The 23,196-nt window shown below is 34.3% G+C and overlaps 1 protein-coding gene across 1 annotated transcript in view; it reads left to right on the top strand.

Moving 5' to 3' along the window:
• Window positions 1–23,196, top strand: part of MYCBP2 (MYC binding protein 2) — a 300,774-nt gene that overhangs the window by 63,649 nt on the left and 213,929 nt on the right. Inside the window, 8 exon segments of the mRNA XM_017854221.1 lie at window positions 2,133–2,206; window positions 2,346–2,484; window positions 4,002–4,078; window positions 4,758–4,962; window positions 7,188–7,352; window positions 9,974–10,132; window positions 16,456–16,660; window positions 17,122–17,213. Of these exon segments, the coding sequence (XP_017709710.1) occupies window positions 2,133–2,206; window positions 2,346–2,484; window positions 4,002–4,078; window positions 4,758–4,962; window positions 7,188–7,352; window positions 9,974–10,132; window positions 16,456–16,660; window positions 17,122–17,213 (1,116 nt within the window).

Genomic DNA, 23,196 nt, shown 5'->3' with positions numbered 1-23,196 from the left:
AGAAGACAATTTGAAAATATCTGCCTATAGCTGTTTTATTTATTCCGCCTTGATAAAAAAAATTACTCAATATCTTTATTCAGTTTAAATTCCGTTGCTTCGTTTAACTTCTGAAATGCAACTTTGAACAATACAAGCGTGACTTTCTGTGTTTCATAAGTGTGTGCTGTATTAGTGGTGAAGAGAAAACCAAACTTTGGGAAGATAGTCCCATATTTGTCTTCAGAACTGGCAGACATTGCTTGATATATTCCTGAAGATATGATCTTAAAATACTACATGATGGATAAAGAAAGGATAAAGAGAAAATCTTGAAACCATGTGGCAGAAGACTCCTCCCTCAAGCCTAAAGAAGCCTTTTGTAATTTTCTCATTCTTTTGACCTGGACTGAATTTCCATCAAATAGCACTTTTTGTTTTTCCTGGGTAGGGATAGCTCCGCTCTGTAGCCTTCCAATCAAGGAGCAGAAGTAAATTGTCAGGTTTATAGATGGTAATGAATACCATGTTTCAAGTTGACATAAATCAGGTAATTCCCTGAGCTTCATGTTCCAGCTTGTCTTACAGTATAGTTTATTTAAAAAGTATTTCAACCTAGTTTTGACGAGCTTAAAACATACTTTTTTTCTCTGATAATTGTCATTTTATTCTTTAAACCTCAGCTTATCTTACAGATTGTATCTTTATGTCATTTTCTCCCCATGTCTGGTGACAGGTTGCCTCAGTTCTGAGGCTTTTTGCTACTCTTCTTGCGCCGCTTCACTCCTCACCCATGCATTTATCGAAATTATAATGAGTTTTTCTTCTTTGCTTTTTAGTTTAAAATCTTACTGCTTAGAGCTTGAGAAGCATCTTTCTTGCGCCTCTTTGTGTTCTGTACAGTGGACTAGGAACTCTTTCTTTTGATTTCTCCTCTCTTTGATTACCAAGTCTCTTGGGCTACCAGTGGGCCTTGTCTCCCAGTTTCTATTTCCAGTTTGTGATCCCTGAATTCTCTATTTGGTAAGGGTCTGCCTGTGTTTTGCATATTTATGATAAGGAAGTATGCTAGTATGAAGCTCCTGGGCAAAGATAAAGAATAATCTAGCTTATTCGGGTGGGCTCCATTACTGCATTCCAAAATCAGAATTTTATGTTTTGTTGATTCAGGTGCAACTAGAAATGAAATGTTATTTTTTGTTTTGGTATTGTGATTAATGGAGAGATTCATCCTAGTTCTCTGCAGTTATTTTGGGAAGTATGTGTGTATGTGTGCTTTTAACTTGCTTGCTGAAAATTTGTTTTTCCAAAAGGATAGAATTTATACTCAGATGTTGATTTTGCTTGTAGTTTTGTGTTATTTAGTAGCAATCACTAACACATGTTCCTGTGGTCCTTCTGTAATACTGGTATCCCTTGTTAGAATTGAGCTTGTGCATCATTTTGATCAAAGTATGTGGTGTACTATTTTATGGAGATGCATACAGTATTGATGAAATACGGTATTCTAGCCAAGATACATGACTGCTTTGAGATAAAAGTAAAAACGTTTAAGCATGTATTTGTGTGCTCTGTGTTGGACAAATATTTAAAAAGTTTAGAGCACACTAAATGCTAAAAATGCTGTGAATAACCACAGAATTTCTAAGTGGGAAATGCACAATTGGTTATGAATATCCATTTTACAAAGCAAGGGATATCTAGTTGGGCACAATAGACATCAAATACAGAAGCTGTAGGTCTGTATTTTTCTGTGACACTAATGACTGTGATATATGTCTGAGAGTAGAGTGTTGCCTCCATTGCATGTGATTGTATTGAAATGATTGTAACCAACATTATAGTTTGCTCATTGTGGTGCATGTTTACTATCAGACTATATCTAATACTAACTCATTTTGAAATGAGGTGGGATCTCAGGTCCTTGGTTATGGAAGATTTATAAATATAAGCAAAAATGTAATAAGTATGATGAGTTGAATTAATCTCTGCTAATTTGTAATTCTTTATTAAAAAGCACAGTCTCCTTTTGAGTTTAAGTTTATCCTTATTGCGTGGAGAACTCTCATTTTGACTTCAACAGAGGAGTAAATTCATTTTGCAAGGTATTTGCTTGTATTGTAATATAAATACTTTTTCTTCTTTTTGCACAGATTGCCACACTGAAGGTCAAAATATTTTATTCACTGATGGAGAATATATTAATCAGATAGCTGCTTCAAGAGATGTAAGTATCCTGAATCTTAAGTAACTAGTGTAAATTGAATTTCTCTGCCTTAAATTATTTAGCTTTTATTAGATGGACTGTAGAGCCTTGAACGACCTCTTTCTGTAATGTAATGCTGTGGATGTTTTATTTTTCTTAGGATGGCTTTGTTGTCAGAATATTTGCCACAAGCACTGAACCTGTTCTGCAGCAAGAATTGCAACTTAAACTGGCTAGAAAATGCTTACACGCCTGTGGTATCTCACTATTCGATCTGGAAAAGGACTTGCATATTATAAGTAAGATAGCAAATCAAGTGTTTTCCCCGTATTTTAATTTTCAAATTTTAATTCTCTTAAAAATGAATTGTGTTTTCACCAGTTCAGCTTATATTGTAGCAGCTATTTTGTGTCTGTTACTATTAATATAAAGGATAATTTTGAATTAATATGAATAAATAGGAAATGTGGCCTTTAAACAAAGTATGATATTTGAAGATCATTCTAAGGAAATGACTAATAATTTCTCATTTTTGTTTTGAATAGAGCAAAAGAAAATAAAATTTAATGAGAATTATGGATGGATATTGGTGAATGTCATTAGTTTGTATGCTGCATCATTATTCAACTATATAAAAATTTGAAAACTTACATTGTAAATGTCATTACAACAATATGCATAGTTCTCTCATTGAAATTGTTTAAGTTTTTACTTGAACAGATTTTCAAGGTAACTATAGAATGATGTTATAGATTGTGACAGTGGTAATTGGCCTTACACACAGGTCAGTAATCTTTCATTTGGATAGAGAAATGCAGATAACCACAGAGTATTTCTTGGACTTAGATTATTTGCTCTTGTAATGTTGTAAAAGTAATTAGGATCATGAATTCTCCTGAGAGTTTTAGTTTTGGCTTGCCACGCTACTCCAGGTTTAATAGTGACCTTCCATAACTTGTAGGGTTCTTTGCAAGATCCTCCTTTTTTGACTGTTATCTCATTATATTTAATAAACTTGGCATTAGTGCTTTACTTTATGTATTCTAATTTTGTAGTATTTTTATAATTCTTCCTAGAAAAATATCGAATTGAAATTACATATTTAAAATTTTAAAAGCCCATAAACTAATTAGTAGTTTGTATAGCTGGACAAAATCATAAAATGTAGTATATATAAAGTTACAATTACTCATAGTTTTACAATTTGAAAATATGCGTAAGGATCTGTGTGTATATGCATTTTATATATATATATATAATATATATTTGAATTTATGGAGTAGCTATATAAGATGTTCTTCTGTAGAAAAAGACATAGGCAGAGAATCTGAAATACTTTAATTCAGATATCTGCATGGCATTGTTCTAAGCTCAAATGACTCTGTGTCTGGACTAACCTCTCCAGCCTTTATATTTGCTTATTTGTAAACCAAGTGGTATAGTTGAGGAATCAAATGAGATAAATTTTGTGAATTGTATAATGCCTGGTACCTAATAAATGCTCAATAAAAATTTGGCCATTTATACATTAATTCAAGGAATATTGCTGACAGTGAATTTTAAAATTTTTTGTTGTATATTTAAAAAATTAATTTGGTACTGGTTTGGAACAAGAAAAACAGATTATGATAGCTTTATCATTCCTTGGAGTACTATACCTATGGTTAATATGTTTAAAATTTGAGTGTGTAACATTTTGTCATCGTTGTTTTTTAGTGATTTTGAATTGACATTGCAATCACTCAAAATAGTACATGTTATGTTTAGAATTCTTCGTATTAGAAATGCAATAGTATTTATTAGTCTCGTATTTCAGGTACAGGATTTGATGAGGAGTCAGCAATTCTTGGTGCAGGACGAGAGTTTGCACTAATGAAAACAGCAAATGGAAAGGTAAGTTATTCTGTGGATTAAAAATTAGCATTCTCTGATTTAAGAGATTAAAGTACAATCTGTTGATTAGTTTATATAGTTTGCATCTTTAAGGAGAATAATCTTTTAAATTTTGATTTAAAATTATTTTTTATGATATAAAATTTTATTCATGTTGGGAACAGTACAGGCATGCCTCATTTTATTGTGCTTAGTTTTGTTGCACTTTACAAATAATTGCTCTTTTTACAAATTGAAGGTTTGTGACAACCCTGAGTTGAGTGAGTCTGTTGGCACCATTTTTCTAACAGCATGTGCTCACTTTGTGTCTCTGTGTCACATTTTGGTAATTCTCTAAATATTTCAAACTTCTTTATTATTACATCTGTTATGGTGATCTGTTATTTTTGATGTTACTATTGTAGTTATTTTAGGGTACTATGAAGTGTGCATATAGAAGACAGAAAACTTAATGGATAAAAGATATAAAAAAGCTATTATGAACTGTGTCTTCTTGGCAAAATATGTGTATTTCTTGCTCAATTCCCATAAGTTGAATAGTGTAAAAAAGAGTTTGTTTTATGTGAATTTTGTTTTCAGTAAAATATTGATGTCCTTTTTTTCTCAAGTGAAATGTGATGCACTATTATAAAAGCACCATAATTCCTTTTTTTTTTTTTTTTTTTTTTTAATATATAAGATATATTACACTGGCAAATACCAGAGTCTTGGAATCAAACAAGGTGGTCCTTCAGCAGGAAAATGGGTTGAGCTGCCAATTACAAAATCTCCAAAGATAGTACACTTCTCAGTTGGACACGATGGCTCTCACGCCCTTTTAGTTGCAGAAGATGGGAGCATATTCTTTACAGGATCTGCTAGTAAAGGAGAAGATGGAGAATCAAGTAAGTTGAGTGATCAACTATGCATTTAGTAAAATAAATGCTCTTTTTTAGTAAAATAAATAAAACTTTATTAACATAAAGTTACCAGTTTCAACAACACTAACCTCACCAAGTTAATAGAGGATTTTACACTCGGGACATATTTAGTTAATGGCAGTGGGTTATTGTTCATTGAAAAAAAAATGTGCTTGCTAATTTCATTCTAAAGTTCATATTTATGAATTTTTATGCTTTATGGGAACGTGGCTATTCATCTGAGAGTATATGCTTTTTTAATAGCAGTTAATGTTATTTTAAAAACTTACTTGTTGCAATAGATTATTTTAGGAAACCCAAAACTTTAGAAGGAATGTATACTTCAGAATGAAGGTAAACTTTACATAATCTTTTGTAATGGTATTGGCTATGGATTACAGTTTTTTGTTTTTGTGTTTTTTGAGACAGGGTCTTACTCTGTGACCCAGGCCAGAGTGCAGCAGTGTGATTAGCTCACTGCAGCTTTGACCCCTGGGCTCAAGTGACCCCCTCCACCTCAGCCTCATGAGTACCTGGGACTATAGGCACATGCAACTGTGCTCAGCTAATTTTTGTATTTTTTGTAGAGATGGAGTTTTGCCATGTTACACAGGCTGGTCTCAAACTCCTGCATTCAAGCAATCTGCCAGCCTCCCAAAGTGCTGAAATAACAGTCGTGAGCCAGCATGCCTGGACTGGATTACGATTTTTGGTGTTATTTCTCTGTGATGGAATCATTGCTAAGCAATGACAAAGAAAATTATTTTGTTTATGTCTCATATTTCTTACGTTTCTGTGCAGTCTTCCTCAAAGTGTCATTTTTCTCTTTTTATAACTTCTCACGTGCTTTATACATTTTAGCACATTGGAGAACCATCTTGTAGGGATTAGGTTGTAAAGCCAATACATAATGTAAAAATAATGTGAAAATAAAAGTTATTTGGAAAAACCCTTTAAAGTAGCCATAAAGTGTATTATTATCTCTCAGAATAATTTTTCCTTCTGGCATTTGGAGGACATTGTCCTTTCTTTGAGGACCAGGTAAAGTAGTTGTAGTGTATGTGTCTGTATATATGTGTGTGTTTGCATATACATATGTGTGTGTGTGTGTGTGTATGTGTGTGTGTGTGTGTGATGTCATATGAAAAGTAGAGTATTTTACGTCCTAGCACAGCAGCAATACATTTTTGTTCTGAAAGACATGCAGGGACTGGGGGTTGACTAAAGGAACAATTGGTTTCTTGTTTCCCATATTTTGCCTAGTTCAAGGATTTGGTTTTTGAGAGCAGTGGCTGCTTGAATCACCACATTTAAAATTATTCACTCTCCTTCCATATATATATATATATCTCCTTTCCTTATAATATCTCATTGACGGCCGGGTGCGGTGTCTCACACCTGTAATCCCAGCACTTTGGAAGGCCAAGGCAGGTGGATCACGAGGTCAGGAATTCGAGACCAGCCTGACCAACATGGCAAAACCCCATCTCTTCTAAAAATACAAAAATCAGTCAGGTGCGGTTGCGGGTGCCTGTAATCTCAGCTACTCAGGAGGCTAAGGCAGGAGAATCACTTCAACCCAGGAGGTGGAGGTTGCAGTGAGCTGAGATCATGCCATTGTACTTCAGCCTGGGCAACAGGAGCAAGACTCCATCTCAAAATAAATAAATAAATAAATAAATAAATAAATAAATAAATAAATAAATAAATGTGTGTGTGTATATATATATATGTGTATATATATATATATAATTGACTTGATGTAACTGCTTATTCAATATATATGTTGAATGAATGAGGAACTTCTTTTACTTTACAGGATCTAACAAGAATACATGTGAATTACAACTTGGAAAAAAAGGAGATTTTAGATATGTGTTAGTAGAATGGTATTAATAATGCAATAGCTAATTTAGAGATTGGGCCCTCCAGGAGTTTGGTGGAAAACTAGTATTACTCACTGAGAATTTGAATGTACTTCAAGGAATGAGGATCTAGCAATTATAGTATAAATATTAATTGACCAGATGAGGCTAGCAGGTTCACTAATTTTAAGTGACGTGTTGGGAAGCCCAGGCCTTTGTGAAAATGGACAAATAGTGTCATAAATGCAAATAATACATGTTTTTTTTCTTTGAGCTTTACATACAAACCATTATTATTATTTTGGTACATAGAGGTCTTGATTTAATCTAATTTCTTTTTTAAAGCTAAGAGCAGACGGCAATCCAAACCTTATAAACCTAAAAAGATAATTAAGATGGAAGGAAAGATTGTGGTGTATACAGCCTGCAATAATGGAAGTAGTTCTGTTATTTCTAAAGATGGAGAACTCTATATGTTTGGAAAAGATGCCATTTACTCTGATAGTTCAAGTAAGTTAAAAAAAAGTTTTATGCAAAGAAGTTTCAGTACTAGTTTTGTATGATAAAGACATATCTAGAAAATTTATGTTTGTAGCATGCTTTCTCTACATTTTTTATATTTCCTTCCAAATGTGAAATATTTCGAAAGAGAAATTTTCTGTCATATCTTGTCATTAGGAGCACTGTCCCTAGTTTCATGCAGAGCTAATCATAGAGCTTGGCAAGGGAAGCTTCACTGTAGCTGTGACTTCTGTGGAATGCTTTCCCTAGACTCAGGTGCTTATGGGACATGTCCCTGGGACAGTGGTAGTATCCTGGAGAAGTGATTTTCATGACAAAGCTAGTTTATAATTGTTGAAGTATTTCATCTCCCCCATTAGGGTGTTTGGCTGGGATGATCTGTCTTATTTACTGTTCTATCACCAGTGCCTAGCACAGTGTCTGCCACATTGTAGGGTCTCAAGAATTATTTTCTAGTGTCTGGGTGACTGATAAACCAAGTTTAAGAAGTGGATATGAGGGGTAGAACTATCTAAATCGTTTTATATTTATAAATGCTAATCTCAAAAACTTGTCATATTTGGTTACTAGATTTTCTTTCTAGCAGCTAGAAATGAATGTAATGAATGAGGCATCCCACTTGGAGGGATTTTATGTGTGATAAGTATGTAAAGCCTTTGAGTTTCTTTGTAAAAAAGGAAACTGGAATTAAGGAAGTTTATAATTAGAAGTTTATGTGATTGTCCCATGCTGGGGAAATTACACCTGCAGAACATTTATAACCATTAATTATTAAGTCGAGAGGTACCCAGATGATAAGTGAACTGGTTTAATGCTATAATATTTAGATTCTCAATTGGATGCAGCTATCAGAGTAAATCAGAATTTGGGAGTGGGCTCTTGTACACTTTAAAAATAATATTCAAAATAATTGTTGCTTACTAATATCCACTGGGTAGAGCTGATGGAAACTTGTATATTTCTTCAACATATATTTATTGAGCATGGATGATACATTAGTGATTGATGGACCTGTCAGACCTGGTTACTGCCTTTTTAAGGATCTGAAGGACAGTTGGGTATTACAGGACTTAAATGTTGGGGAAGTGGCATTGAATGGTTATGGACATAGACTCAGATCCTAGCACCAACACTTTTTTTTTTTGGTGGGGGGCAGGGATGGAGTCTCACTCTATCCCCCAGGCTGGAGTGCAGTGGCACAATCTCAGCTCACTGCAACCTCTGCCTCCTGGGTTCCAGCGATTGTCCCACCTCAGCCTCCCAAGTAGCTGAGACTATAGGAATGCACCACGATGCCCAGCTAATTTTTTGTATGTTTAGTAGAGACGAGAGTTCACTGTGTTGGCCTGGCTGGTCTCAAACTCCTGACCTCAAGTGATCCACCTGCCTCTCAGCCTCCCAAAGTGCTGGGATTACAGGCGTGAGCCACCGCACCCAGCCCCTGGCACCAACACTTTTAATTGGGTAGCAGTTTTCTTAACCTTTAACTGGGTATCGGGTTACTTAACGTTTAAGAGTTTTCTTTTTGTTTTTTTTCTACCTGCAAAAAATAATGATAGCACCTGCTTCGTATGGTGGTTGTGAAGTTTATAGGAGGTAGAGCTTAAGAAATGCTTAGCACATCATGTAAGGTCTCAAAACATGTCAGCTAGTACTGTTAATAATAAATAACTACTGTTTTATGTATCATACACATACACTTAACCTTTTTCAAATGTGCTAGATATTAAAAGTGGAAATTTTTGAGGTATAATTAACAAAAAGACCTAAACTAGTGTAAGGTGTAAGTGAAGGCCACCTCAAGGTAGTGATATCTGAGCTAATAATGTACAACAGTTTTCCCAAAGCATACTTTGAGATTGATATTATTTGTAATTTAAAACAAATACTTGAAAACGTGTTTTTATTTTAATGTATATTGGAAAAATAGTCAATAATCTTTGTTTATTAATGTTATTACTACTTGATAAGGTTGAAGATGCTGCAATTTAGAGTTGATACAAAACATATTAAACAGATAATATGAGTGGCACTTGGATATGACAAGTATAATGAAAATAATATATGGATAAGTGAAGTTTAGAAAATAGTTGTGTATTGGATTATGGAAGAAAGCATTGTAGGTTGAAAAGGATTGAAAAATACTGTTTTAGAAAGTCTCACTAGTTTCTACAAAAACAATTTCATGTGAATATCCTATGGCAAGTATTTTACTTTGTTTTGCTGAGGCAGGTCAAGGCAGGTAAAATAAATTATTTATGGACTCCTTTGTGCTTAGACCAGAAAAGTTTGAGATTTTCTGACCCTTCTGAGTACTGTGGAGAGGGATTACCATTTGCAGGAAGCATTCAGGAGAAGTAAGCTTGAGAGAAAGCTACAGTGAAGTTATGTCCCAAGTCTGGATGATAACGTTTTAGGATTCATTGAAGCTACATTACAATGTTACAAAGTTAATTCAGTGATACTCTTGCCAGTCTTTTGGCTACTTATTTCTCATTTTGTTGAGTTATTTTGCCCCAGAAATAAACAGTTCTGCATTGAGGTAGTTCTTTTACTAGGCTCAGAAGGGCCTTTTTATTGTTTTTACTAAATTTGTTTCTTTCCTTTAGGTTTGGTAACTGATTTGAAGGGCCATTTTGTAACTCAGGTAGCTATGGGCAAAGCTCACACTTGTGTTTTAATGAAGAACGGAGAAGTGTGGACATTTGGTGTAAATAATAAAGGACAGTGTGGACGAGACACTGGTGCCATGAACCAAGGTGGGAAAGGTAGGTCTTTAATTCTTAGATATTACAATTTGTGTTGTTTTTTCATTAGTTTTTCAGAACAACATAGTGAAAAGTCTTGTTCTTTTCAAAATGAGTGGCTCTTCTTTTTCTTTTTGTTCCTATTTAAATTTTTTAAAAAAATTTTGATGGTTAGATAGTAGGTATATGTATGGGGTACATGAGTTATTTTGATACAGACATACAATGTGTAATAATCACATTAGGGTAAATGGTGTCTCCATCATCTCCAGCATTTGTCCTTTCTTTGTGTTATGAGCATTCCAATTGTACTCCCTCAGTTGTTCTGAAGTGTACAACAAATTATCGCCGACTGTAATCACCCTGCTGTGCTATCAAATAGTAGATCTCTTGAATCTAATTATGTTTTTGTGCCAACTAACCATCCCATTTCTCACCCACTCTCCCCGACTACCTTTCCCAGCCTGTAGTAACCAGCATTGTACTCTCTATCTTCATGAGTTCAATTATTTTAATTTTTAGCTCCCACAAATGAGTGAGAACATGTGAAGTTTGTCTTTTGATGCCTGCCTTCTTTCACTTATCATAATATCCTCCAGTTACATCTTGTTGCAAATGATAGGATCTCAATCTTTTTTATAGTTAAATAGCACTCCATTGTGTTTATGTACCACATTTTCTGTATCCATTCGTCTGTTGATGGACACTTAGGTTGCTTCCAAATCTTGGCTATTGTGAATAGTGCTGCAATAAACATGAGAGTGCAGGTATCTCTTTGATGTACTAGTTTCCTTTCTTTTGGGTATATCCGTAGCAGTGGGATTGTTGGATCATATTCTAGTTTTGGTTTTTTGGGGAAGCTTCATACTGTTCTCTGGAGTGGCTGTACTAAATTTACATTCTCACCAACAGTGTACCAGTGTTCCCTTTTCTCCACATCCTCTCCAACATTGGTTATTGCCTGTCTTTTGGATAAAAGCCATTTTAACTGGAGTGAGATGATATCTCAGTGTAGTTTTGATTTGCGTTTCTCTGATGATCTGTGATGTTGAGGACCTTTTCATACACCTGTTTGCCATTCATATGTCTGCTTTTGAAAAATGCCTATTCAGATCTTTTTCACATTTTTTTAATTGGATTTGAGTGGCTCTTTGACTTTATACTTGTGAATTAGGAAAACCACTGAATTTCTTATTTATTTGATGATAATTATGATAAAATATCACTGGAAAAGCAAATATACTTTAGATTTTAGATTTTTGAGCAAATGAGCTGGCTTGCTCAAATCATCTTCTAAATTCTACATAAAATAGTGCTTCTTTGACTTAGCATCTTTGATGACTACGTTACCCCAGAAAAGTCTTTTCCAAACTTTTTGTTATTAGCTGCTTTTATACCACGTTTGAAATTTTAACCATTTTTGGCAGTAGTCTATCTGGCAAATATTATCATCCCATTTAACAGCACATGCTACCTGTAATTTAACCTGTTCTTGACAACTAAGAGTGATCCATATGAATATCTGACACTTTACCAAGAAAAGACTAAATTGTAGACACATCTTCTTCACATTATCCTTTGCCCCAACCGTCAGGCCATTGAAGAGAACAAAGGTCTTTATCCTTTGATTGCCCTGTATTTTGTGGTCTTGTTTTGTTGTTGTGGTTTTAAATAGCATGTCTACTTCTTGCCTTCAATTTTTACATCTAGCTGCTAATATTATGTTTATACCTTTCACTGCAATTTCTTATTTTCTGTTTTAAATTTTGTCTGGGCAAGAGAATAAAACAATACATATATATTATTAGAACTAAGCGTTGAACTTTGGTTAAAGTACCAATAATTTTGAGGATTAATGCTATATAAATTAACAGAACCTGGTTTTTCTGTTTTGATGCTTTGATGTCAGACTCATGTGGATCTCAGGAACCCACCCTTCTTTGTCTTTGCCTTATTTGTGTGTCTGTGTGTGTATTTAAAATGTATCACTTTAAAAATGAGCAAGTTATTAGAATATATTGGCAAATGAGGAAGGAACAAAAGAAAGAAATGGATTACTTCACAATGGAAGTACTTTGATTTCTTGCTAAATTAGTGAACTTGTTTTGGACAATAACTGCTAGGACAAAGGGGATAATCAGTTTTTTTTTAAATGTATGTTCAGATTATGTTTTATAAGAAGTCTGAACTGAAACATTGTTTCCTCATTATTGTGAAAATCTTTTGTGAAAATTGAGCGTAAATTTACACTTGTGTTCTAGATTCTTCAGTGAAATTTTGTAATAATCAAAGTAAAATTGTTAAAAGATTTTTTTTAATAGAAATGATACCTACCCTGTTGGTAAGTAATGAATTAGAAAGCAGATGAGTAAAGTAAGACACATACAACGCATACTGATTGCAGAGTCATAAAGGATGCTGGGGAGGATGTGGAGAAAGGGGAATGCTCATACATGGCTAGTGGAAATGTAAATTAGTACAGCAACTAGGGTAAACATGGATTTTTCATTCGTATGAAGGTGACTCAAAAAACTGAAAATAGAACTGCCACATGATCCAGCAACCCTACTTCTGGGTATATGTATCCAAAAGAAAGGAAATCTGTATGTCAGAGAGATGCCAGCATTCTCATGTTTATCACAGCAGTATCTGCAACAGCCAAGATATGGAATCAACTTAAGTATCCATCAGCAAATGAATGGGTAAAGAAAATGTGATACATATGCAATAGAATATTATTCAGCCCTAAAAAAGAATGAAATCTTGTTATTTGCAGCAACATGGATGGAACTGAAGAACATGACGTTAACTGAAATAAAATAAACCAGGGACAGAGGGACAAATACATGTGGGAACTAAAAAATTGATTTCATGGAGGTAGTAAATAGAATAGTGATTACCAGAGGCTTTATAAGGATAGTGAGAGGGGGAGAAGAAGAGGGGTTGGTTAATAGGTACAAAAATACAGTTAGAGAGAAGGAATAAGTTCTAATATTCAGGAGCAGAGTAGGGTGAATGTCGTTAACAACAACATATTGTATATTTCAAAATAGCTGGAAGAGAGGACTTAGACTATCCCAGTTACCCTGACTTGATCCCACTTACCCTGATTTGATCATTAGGCATTGGATGCATGTATGAAAACTCACATGTATGCCAGAAATAGGTACAACAGTTATGTATCAATTTAAAAAGAACATAAAGGAATATTTTAAAAGTTTATTTAAACCAGGAAAGTACAGAAAATATTGAAATATTAAAAAATTGTGTATCTACCATGTCTTGTCATTTTTTTTCAGTTAAAAAAAAAATCACAGATAAGATTCAAGTGCCCCATATTCGCCTTCCAAGGCTTATTATCATATTCCATTTCTCTCCGGAGCTAACCGCGATCATGACTGTGATAAGTATATGTTCAGTCATGTTCTTATATATTTTTACATGTTCTTTTATGTGTAAAATAATATTGCATAATCATATCTCTTTTACACATAAAATATACTACTGTTTTATGTGTTTTTATAAGTGTTAATCTGTTATTTATATTTTTCTACAAATTGTTTTCTTCCTCATCATTCTGTTAGAAATATGTCCATGTTGGTTCATATAAATTTAAATGGTTTATGTTAACTAATGTGTAATATACCACACAATGAACATGCCATAGTGTATCCATTCTCCTGTTGATGGATGGGCTTATTTCCAATTTTTCATTGTTATAAATTAGTTTAAAACCTGCTTTATACATGTTTCCTGGCAAACGTTTGAGACTTTCTGTGGTGTAATTGCTCTATTGTGGATTTCAGTTTCATTGGATTTTTCTTGAAAGAGATTGTACCAGTTTATACTCTGACCGTTAGAGCTGGATTTTCCACATCACGTCAAATAGTTGATATTGACACGACTGATTTTTGTCAATTTGGTGGCTATGAAATGGTATCTTATTATAATTTTTTGTTATATTGAAGTATAATATGCATGCAGGAAAGTATACATAGTATCTTGATGAATTTTCTCAAATTGATTGTATTCATGTAATCAGCACCCAGATTAAGAAACCACGTATTACCAGCACCCCTGAAAGCCCCACTTTATGTTCCTGTCTGCTCCCCAGTTAATTACCATAAATTAGTTTTCTTTTTATACCTCATATAAATGCAATCATGCAGTATGAATTCTTTTGTGTCCAGTTTCTTTTCATTGTTTTATGTTCATGAAGTTCATACATATTGTTACAAGTAGTTATAGATTGTTCATTTTTGTTCTATTAAATTATACATAGATACTACGGTTTTAAAATTCTTTCTAGTATTTGGGTATTTGGATGGTTTCCAGTTTTGGTTATTATGAATAATATTGCTGTGAACATTCTAGTAAATGTCTTTTGGTGAAAGTCTTTATTCATGTCTTTTGGGTATATACCTAGGAGTATAATTGCTGGGTCTCTCATTTTTCTTTTAATTTTCATCCCCTTGGTTATTAATACTGAGTTTGAACATCTCTTCAAACTTTATTTTACTTACTTTTAAAAATTGATTTGTAGGAGCTTTTTTTGCGTATTATGTTTTACGTGTCTTTGACTAACTGTGGTTTAAAGTTTCATTTGTTATACATAATTTCAAAACTTTGATGTCAAAATTTCCAATCTTTTCTTTATAAATTTTTGATGAATGTAGCCAGGTGGGAGATTTTATTTTCCATGTAAATCAGAACCAACTCTATCTGCTTGACATTGTGATTGAGATTCCATTGACTGTAAAGATTAATTTGAGGATAATAGTTCCAGTACTGCTGGAATGATTAAATGAGTAATGCTTATAGAACTAGTTACAATAGTGCTCAGGACATTTTAGCTATGATTATTAAAAATAGTCACTGAGGCTTCCTTCAGGATCACCTTATTTTAATCCTAGATATAGTTATCTGATGCTTGGTTGTCTAATTTTTCTGCTCGCCCATAGATCAGAAGTGGCAAAACTCCAAAAGGCTACATATGCTATGAATTTATTTCTTGATTAGATAGACCTGTATTGAGTGATAGCTATATGTTAAGTGGATGTTATAGGTGTAGGAGAATAAGGTTGACTAAGAATAAGAGATAGTATGAGCAAGACATAACCTCATAACTTAGATCCCTTAGGAAAGTCAAATATAAAATATAATTACTAGACTCCCACAGATTTGTTCTCCCATCATATGGTCTTATAGTACAGTGTTCCTTAAAAACCCTATCAGTTGTAGTTTATATTTTTATTTGGTTATTTGATTAATGTCTGTCTTTCTCACTATATTATAAGCTTTATAACAGCTCATTATTAACAGTCTTCAGTTTCTAGAGCAGAGCTCTGCAGAGTATATAACCTGATGTCATTTTTTACATAGCCCTCCAAGCTAAAAATTGATTTTACATTGTAAGGATTGTAAAAAATGTGACAAGGATTTGTATGGGCCACAGAGCCTGAATTATTTACTGGCCCTTTATAAAAGTTTTGTTGATTTCTTGCCATGAAGGAATCCCTGGAGTATAGTAGGTGTTCAATTTAGAAAAAAAAAAGAATGAATTGTAACACCATTTTAAAAAGTGGTAAGTGAGGTATAAAGAGGCACTAAGGAGGTAGTGACTGCCTGCCTGGAAAAGGTAGCAAGTGCTTTCATAGGGAATGACTTCTGAGCTGAATTTTTGAAGGCTGAAGTTTCTCTGCTAGATGAGATAGGCAGAGACATCTTGTAAATGAGGAAGGAAGAGGCAGAGGGAACAAGAATGAACAAAGGCCCTAAGCATATGGAAGGACACAGAGTATTTGGAGAGCAGAGGGAAAAGAAATGAGATTGGAGAAAATTAGGAGCCATCTTGTGCCTACTGCGTCTTGCTGAGTTTTGCTCTTCTGAAGACCTTGGAAAGTCATTGGGGGTTTGTAAATTATGAAGTTGTGGGATCAAATGTGTGCTTTGGGAGGATGATTGGTGGCAGTAGGAGGATGATCTAGAGTGGGGGACTCTTGGCGTGGAGCATGGTTGGGAGGCTTTATTTGGTCTATTGAATGAAAGTGTTGGTAGTGAGGATGGAAAACAGGAAAAGATTTAAAAGTATGATTGACAGATGGTAACAGTCAAGAGACATTTGATAATAGCCTTCCTTGCCTTCTTTTGCAGAAATGAAATGGGGAGAGTGTTTATTAGTGGTCCGTAAATTAAAATTTATTTTCATTACTCAAATTTAAGCATTTCTTTGTATAATTGCTTGGATTAGCACGTTGTCATTTTTTAAACTGGGAAGTATAGTCATCCATCTTTTATACATGAAAGTAATCTGTATAACAATTATAAATTGATCTGTCGAATAGGGTTTGGAGTTGAAAATATGGCAACAGCAATGGATGAAGACCTGGAAGAAGAACTAGATGAAAAAGATGAGAAGTCTATGATGTGCCCTCCAGGCATGCACAAATGGAAGCTGGAGCAGTGCATGGTTTGCACTGTCTGTGGAGACTGTACAGGTTATGGAGCCAGCTGTGTCAGTAGTGGACGGCCAGACAGAGTCCCTGGAGGGTAAGAGAGAGTGATTCCTACTAAAGAACATGTGCAGAACACATTTCTTTGCAAAATCATTCCAGATTATACTCTACTATTAATATTTTTTTCTTAAAGACACCATGGCATCTTCATTTGATCTTAGCCAAAAGGCCAAGAAAGTATAATTCTTATAGTTGTTTTCTGTTATAATAATTTATATTTTAGTGTCATTTTAAGGTTGCCTTTCTTTCATTTGATTCGTTTAAACCATTATTTAAAACAGGTCGTAAGTTCTTCAAGGTTTGGGGCTGTGCCTTTATTTGTATCATTTTTCTAAGCCTATTTACTGCCAGATATCTATTATATTTCTTTTTGTTGAACATGAATCTTTTCTAAATAAAATTATCAATATCATATAGAGTACTTGATTAGATATATATTTTGTTTTAAATTGAATTTACCATTTATAATTTTAGAAATTTTGTATGCTTCTAAAGTTACATCATACCTGTTATATTTATCCTTGTTCTCAATGGACCACATTTTTCAGGATTCTATATTATTGTAAATTTAAATTTAAAGTTAATATGTAAGTTTGGCAGAAGAAGAATGCAGGTTTTCTGCTAGGATATTAGGAAGAATTTTGAATCTGTTTTCTACATTGCTAGTTATAGTCACTGTAACATAATGGGATATTCTTTGTAAGATCAGCTTTCTGATAATTGGCTGATTTGGGGGAGTAGAGAAAATTTTGCGAAGAGAATCCCAGAAGGAAGACAGCCATCCCTGCATCTTGACCTTCCTCTTTGGCAACTCTGTAATAGTTGCTTCTTCCCAAATACTGTCTGGATCTAATAGGCATTTATTTCTAAGTTTATGTTTGGCCTATCATAATTAGATAGATCATATATAACAGGCCTTTTCTTTAAGGCTGCTGAGATGCGATTTTTTAAAAACAAATTTTCTTTATATTATTAGTGTAAGCAATAAATAGTCATCTTTATCAAAGGATAATACTTATTCTGTCGTGCTTTATGTTTGGCTCTGTTTTCTGTTTTAAGCACCTAACTTCTTTATTTTAAATTTAATTCGGATGCAGATAGATTCTATGATTATTTTTTAACAGTGTTGGAATTGAAATTTATTCTCCTGGATCTCTCCAACACTATTTCCATTAAAATTCAATGTTAGCTGGGTGTAGTGGCCCATATCTGTAATCCCAGCATTTTGGGAGGCTGAGGCTAGAAGATCACTTGAGGCCAGGACTTTGAAACCACCCTTGGCAGCATAGCAATACCCCATCTCAAAAAATATATAATAAAAATAAAATTTAATATCCCTACTCTCTGAACTTAAGCAGCCAGTATATATCATGAACAAAATCTATAAATTCTCTGGTCCCTTTTGAAATTAATATTTTTTCCCCCAGAGACTTATATAGTTTATAACAATTATTCATAGACTTATATGGACAATACTAACCAAGTATAATAATTGCTTTATTAATGAAGCAAACTGAATATATCAGAATACTAAGGACTATTAAGCTGACTTCAATTTTTATAAAATTGTGACTACATATCTTATGATAAAATAAATATAAAATTGACCAGCTTAACCATTTTTAAGTAGACAGTTCTGTGGTATTAAATCCATTCATAATGTGCCACTCTTACCACCATCCATCTCCATAACTCTTCATCTTGTAAAACTGAGACTCTGTACCCATTAAACGATGACTCCTCATTCTTCCCTGTCCCCTGCCTCTGGCATCCACTATTCTGTTTGCTTTCTTTCTCTATGATTGACTACTCTAGGTACCTCTCGTATAAAGAGAATCATAGAGTATTTGTCTTTTTGTAACTGGCTTATTTCACTTAGCATCATATCCTCAGGGTTCATCCAGGTTGTCACATATATCAGAACATCCTTGCTTTTTGAGGCTGAATGATGTTCTATGGTCCGTGTATACCTCATTTTGCTTATCCATTCACGCACTGCTGAGCAACTTGGGTTGCTTCCACATTGTAGCTATTGTAAATAATGATGCTGTGAAGATGAGTGTACAAGGAGCTCTTTGAGACCCTGTTTTCAGTTCCTTTGGGCATATACCCAGAAGTGGAATTGCTGGACCATATGGTAATTTTATTTTTAATCTTCTGAGGAACTGCCATACTATTTTCCACAGCAGCCAACCAGTTTACATTCCCACCAATAGTGTACAGATGTTCTAGTTTCTCCACGTCCTTCTTAACACTTATGATCTGTTATTTTGGTAGTGGCAACCTAATGGGTATGAGCTAGTATCTCATTATAGTTTTGATTTGAATTTCTCCAGTGATTAGTGATGCTCAGCATCTTTCATATGCCTGTTGGCCATTTGGAGATCTTTGGAGAAATTCTATTCAAGTCCTTTCTCATTTTTGAATTGGGTTGTCGATTTCTTTTTATTCAGACTACATAGTTTGAATATTAATTCCTTATCAGATATATGATTTGAAAGTGAAAAGCCCTGTCTGTGGGTTATGTTTTTACTCTGTTGACTTTGTCTTTTCAAGCACAAAATTTTTTAAATTTTCATGAAGTGCAGTTGTCTATTGTTTTTTTTGTTGTTGTTGCCTGTTCCTTTGGTGTAATATCCAGGAAATTATTTCCCAATCTAGTGTTGTGAAGAGTTTACTGTATCTTTTCTTCTAAGGGTTTTTTTTTTTTTTTTTAATAGTTTTAGGTCTTACATTTAGGTCTTTGATTCATTTTGAGTTAATTTTTGTATATGCTTTTAAAGAAGTATCCAAATTCACTCTTTTACATGTGGATATCCAGTTTTCCCAGCGATGTTTATTGAAAAGATTATCCTTTCTCTATTGAATCATCTTGGCCCCTTTGTCAAAAATCATCTGACTGTATATGTGAAGGAAGGTTTCTCGGCTGTCTGTTCTATCCCATTGGACTGTATAACTGTCTTTGTGCCACACCATATTGTTTTGATTACTGTAGATTTGTAGTAAGTTTTGAAGTCAGGAACTATGAGTACTTTGTTCTTCTTTTTCAAGCTTGTTTGGCTCTTTGAAGTCCCTACAGATTTTCTATGAATTTTAGGATAGGTTTTTCTGTTCTGTAAAAGACGTCATTGGGATTTTGATAGGGATTACAACGAATCTGTAGATTGCTTTGGGTAGTATGAACATCTTAAAAACATTAGTCTTCTAATCCATGAACATAAGATGTGTTTCTATTTATGTCATCTTTAATTTCTTTCAGCAATGTTTTATAGTTCTCATTTCACCTCCTTGGTTAATTGCTAAGTGTATTCTTTTTGATGCTGTGGAATTGTTTCTGTAATTTCCTTTTCATATTGTTCATTGTTAGTGCCTAGAAATACAACTGATTTTTGTGTGTTGACTTTGTATCTTCCTACTTTGCTGAATTCATTTTCTCTATTGGTTTTTTTGAGTGGAATCTTTAGGGTTGTCTACTTATGAGATTGTATTATCTGTGAACATAGGTAATTTTACTTCTTCCTTTCTACTCTGGATGACCTTTATTTCTTTTCCTGTCGAATTGTTCTGGCTAGAACTTCTAGTGCTGTTTAGGAGTGGTCAAAGTGGGCATCCTTGTCTTCTTCCTGATATTAGAAAGGAAAAACTTTCAGTCTCTCACCATTATGATGTTCACTGTGTGTTTTTCATGTGTGGTTTTATGTTGAGATCATTTCCTTCTATTCCTAGTTTGTCAAGTGTTTTTATTATGAAAGGGCATTGAATTTTGTCAAATGCTTTTTCTACATCAATTGAGATGATCGTGTGTTTCTTTTCTTTCATTCTGTTAATGTATTATATTACGTGGATTGATTTTCGTTTGTTGCGTTCCGGGAGTAAATCCCACTTGGTTATGGTGTATAATTATTTTAATATCCTGCTGAATTTATTTTGTTAGTATTTTGTTGAGGATTTTTACATCATTATTCATACGGGATATTGGTCTGTAGGGTTTTTTTCCTGCCACCTCCTCCGCCCCCTTCTCTCCGGCTCTCCCTCCTCCCTTTCTTCTCTTTCTCCTTCTTCTCCTTCTCCTTCTTCTTTCTTCTCCTTCTCCTCCTTCTTTTCCTGGAACTTCTCCTTCTCCTCCTCTTCCTGCTCCTTCTTCTTCTACTCCTTCTCCTTCTTTTCCTTCTTCCTTCTTCTTTTTCTTCATCTTTTGCCTGACACTGGTATCGGGGTAATACTGGCCTCAAAGAATGAATTAGTGTTCTCTCCTCTTCAATTTTTTTTGGAAAATTTTGAGAAGAATTGGTGTCATAAATACTATCTTAAAATTAGTGTCAATCTGGCATACTATGTGTCATAGTTTTTGCTGTGTAGTAAGTAATCTTCCAAATAGTTTGTAATGCTTGCTTTTAAAAGTGACACATTTCACAGGGTGTCTAGCTATGTCATTTAAACTGCTGCCAGGTATGTTCTTCCTTTTGTACCTTCCGAAATCTGTATAACCTGGGGTTCAACAAAGCTGTCAAAAGTTTTAAGGACTGATTCAATGAACTACATTAAAGCTATGCCTTCTACAAAATATGTGGCTAAGAAGTTAGCTTCCGTGACCCCAAGTCAGTTTCTGGGAGTGTCTTTGTCAACGAATACCCCATATGGTTCACAATTGATATGAAAGGGATGAAGGAGAAAAAGAACAGGTAATTGGACTCTGTGAAAGGAGAGAATGGGAGGTGATGGCATGTAAAGAAGAGAGGGGGAAGGAGACGTGTGTGTGTGTGTATATATATGTGTGTGTGTATATATATGTATTTTATTTTTCCTTTCCGATGTGTGGATATTTTTATTTCCTTTTTGTTGTTGTTGTTATTTTATGTTCTGGAATACATGTGCAGAACATGCAGGTTGGTTACATAGGTATGCACATGCCATGGTGGTTTGCTGCACCCATCAACCTGTCATCTACATTAGGTATTTCTCCTAATGCTCTCCCTCCCCTAGCCCCCACCCCCAACAGGTCCCGGTGTGTGATGTTCCCCTCCCTGTGTCCATGTGTTCTCATTGTTCAACTCCCACTTATGAGTGAGAGCGTGCAGTGTTTGGTTTCCTGTTCCTCGGTTAGTTTGCTGAAAATGATGGTTTCCAGCTTCATTCATGTCCCTGCAAAGGACATGAACTCCTCCTTTTTTTATGGCTGCATAGTATTCCATGGTGTATATGTGCCATATTTTCTTTATCCAGCCTATCATTGATGGGCATTTGGGTTGGTTCCAAGTCTTTGCTATTGTGTAGTGCTGCAATAAACATACATGTGCATGTGTCTTTATAGTGGAATGATTAATAATCCTCTGGGTATATACCTAGTAATGGGACTGCTGGGTGAAATGGTATTTCTAGTTCTAGATCCTTGAGAAATTGCCACACTGTCCTCCACAATGGTTGAACTAATTTACACTCCCACCAACAGTGTAAAAGCTTTCCTATTTCTCTACATCCTCTCCAGCACCTGTTGTTTCCTGACTTTTTAATGATTGCCATTCCAGCTGATGTGAGATAGTATCATTGTGGTTTTGATTTGCATTTCTCTAATGACCAGTGATGATGAGCTTTTTTTCATGTTTGTTGGCTGCATAAATGTCGTCTTTTGAGTAGTGTCTGTTCATATCCTTTGCCCACTTTTTGATGGGGTGGTTTGTTTTCTTGTAAATTTGTTTAAGTTCTACTGCATAAATAAACATCTTCTTTTGAGAAATGTCTGTTTATATCCTTTGCCCACTTTATGATGGGGTTGTTTGCTTTTCTGTAAATTTGTTTAAGTTCTTTGTAGATTCCGCATATTAGCCATTTGTCAGATGGATAGATTGCAAAAATTTTCTCCCATTCTATAGGTTGCCCGTTCACTCTGATGATAGTTTATTTTGCTGTGCAGAAGCTCTTTAGTTTAATTAGATCCCATTTGCCATTGCTTTTGGTGTTTTAGTCATGAAGTCTTTGCCCATGCCTGTGTCCTGAATGATACTACCTAGGTTTTCTTCCGGGGTTTTTCTAGTTTTAGGTCTTATGTTTAAATCTTTAATCCATCTTGAGTTAATTTTTATATAAGGTGTAAGGAAGGGGTCCAGTTTCAGTTTTCTGCATATGGCTAGCCAATTTTCCCAACACCATTTATTAAATAGGGAATGGAAAATATTACATGAAGCTGGCAAGCTTAGGCTCTCTTGCTGAAGGCTACCAACACCTGCCTTCACTTATCTGCTGGACAGCAACATTGTTTGGTTGTTTTTAGCCAACCAACCCATCTTGGTCACTTAATCCTAAAGCTTCTGGTGCTTCACTAACTGCAAAAAAACTTATAAAAAATTGTTTTTAAAATAGTGACTTTGATGATAGTTGAATCTGTGTGTATTTTCTGTAGAAATATACCAATTATGCCTATTGGGAGCTTAATCAGAGTCTTGTTTTTAATTATTCTGCTATTTATACCCTTTCTTTAAAATGAGCAATCGTGATCTAAAGAGATGATTTCATTGCTTACTCATTTAACAATTTCAAAAATGTGGAAAATGAGTTATAGAATAGAGTTTTAAG

Source organism: Rhinopithecus bieti, unplaced genomic scaffold, assembly GCF_001698545.2.
Source record: "Rhinopithecus bieti isolate Rb0 unplaced genomic scaffold, ASM169854v2 scaffold_36004, whole genome shotgun sequence".
In the NCBI taxonomy this organism is placed as follows: domain Eukaryota; kingdom Metazoa; phylum Chordata; class Mammalia; order Primates; family Cercopithecidae; genus Rhinopithecus; species Rhinopithecus bieti.
The sequence above is the reverse complement of the archived record's forward strand: the minus strand, read 5'-3'. Positions and strand labels throughout refer to the sequence as shown.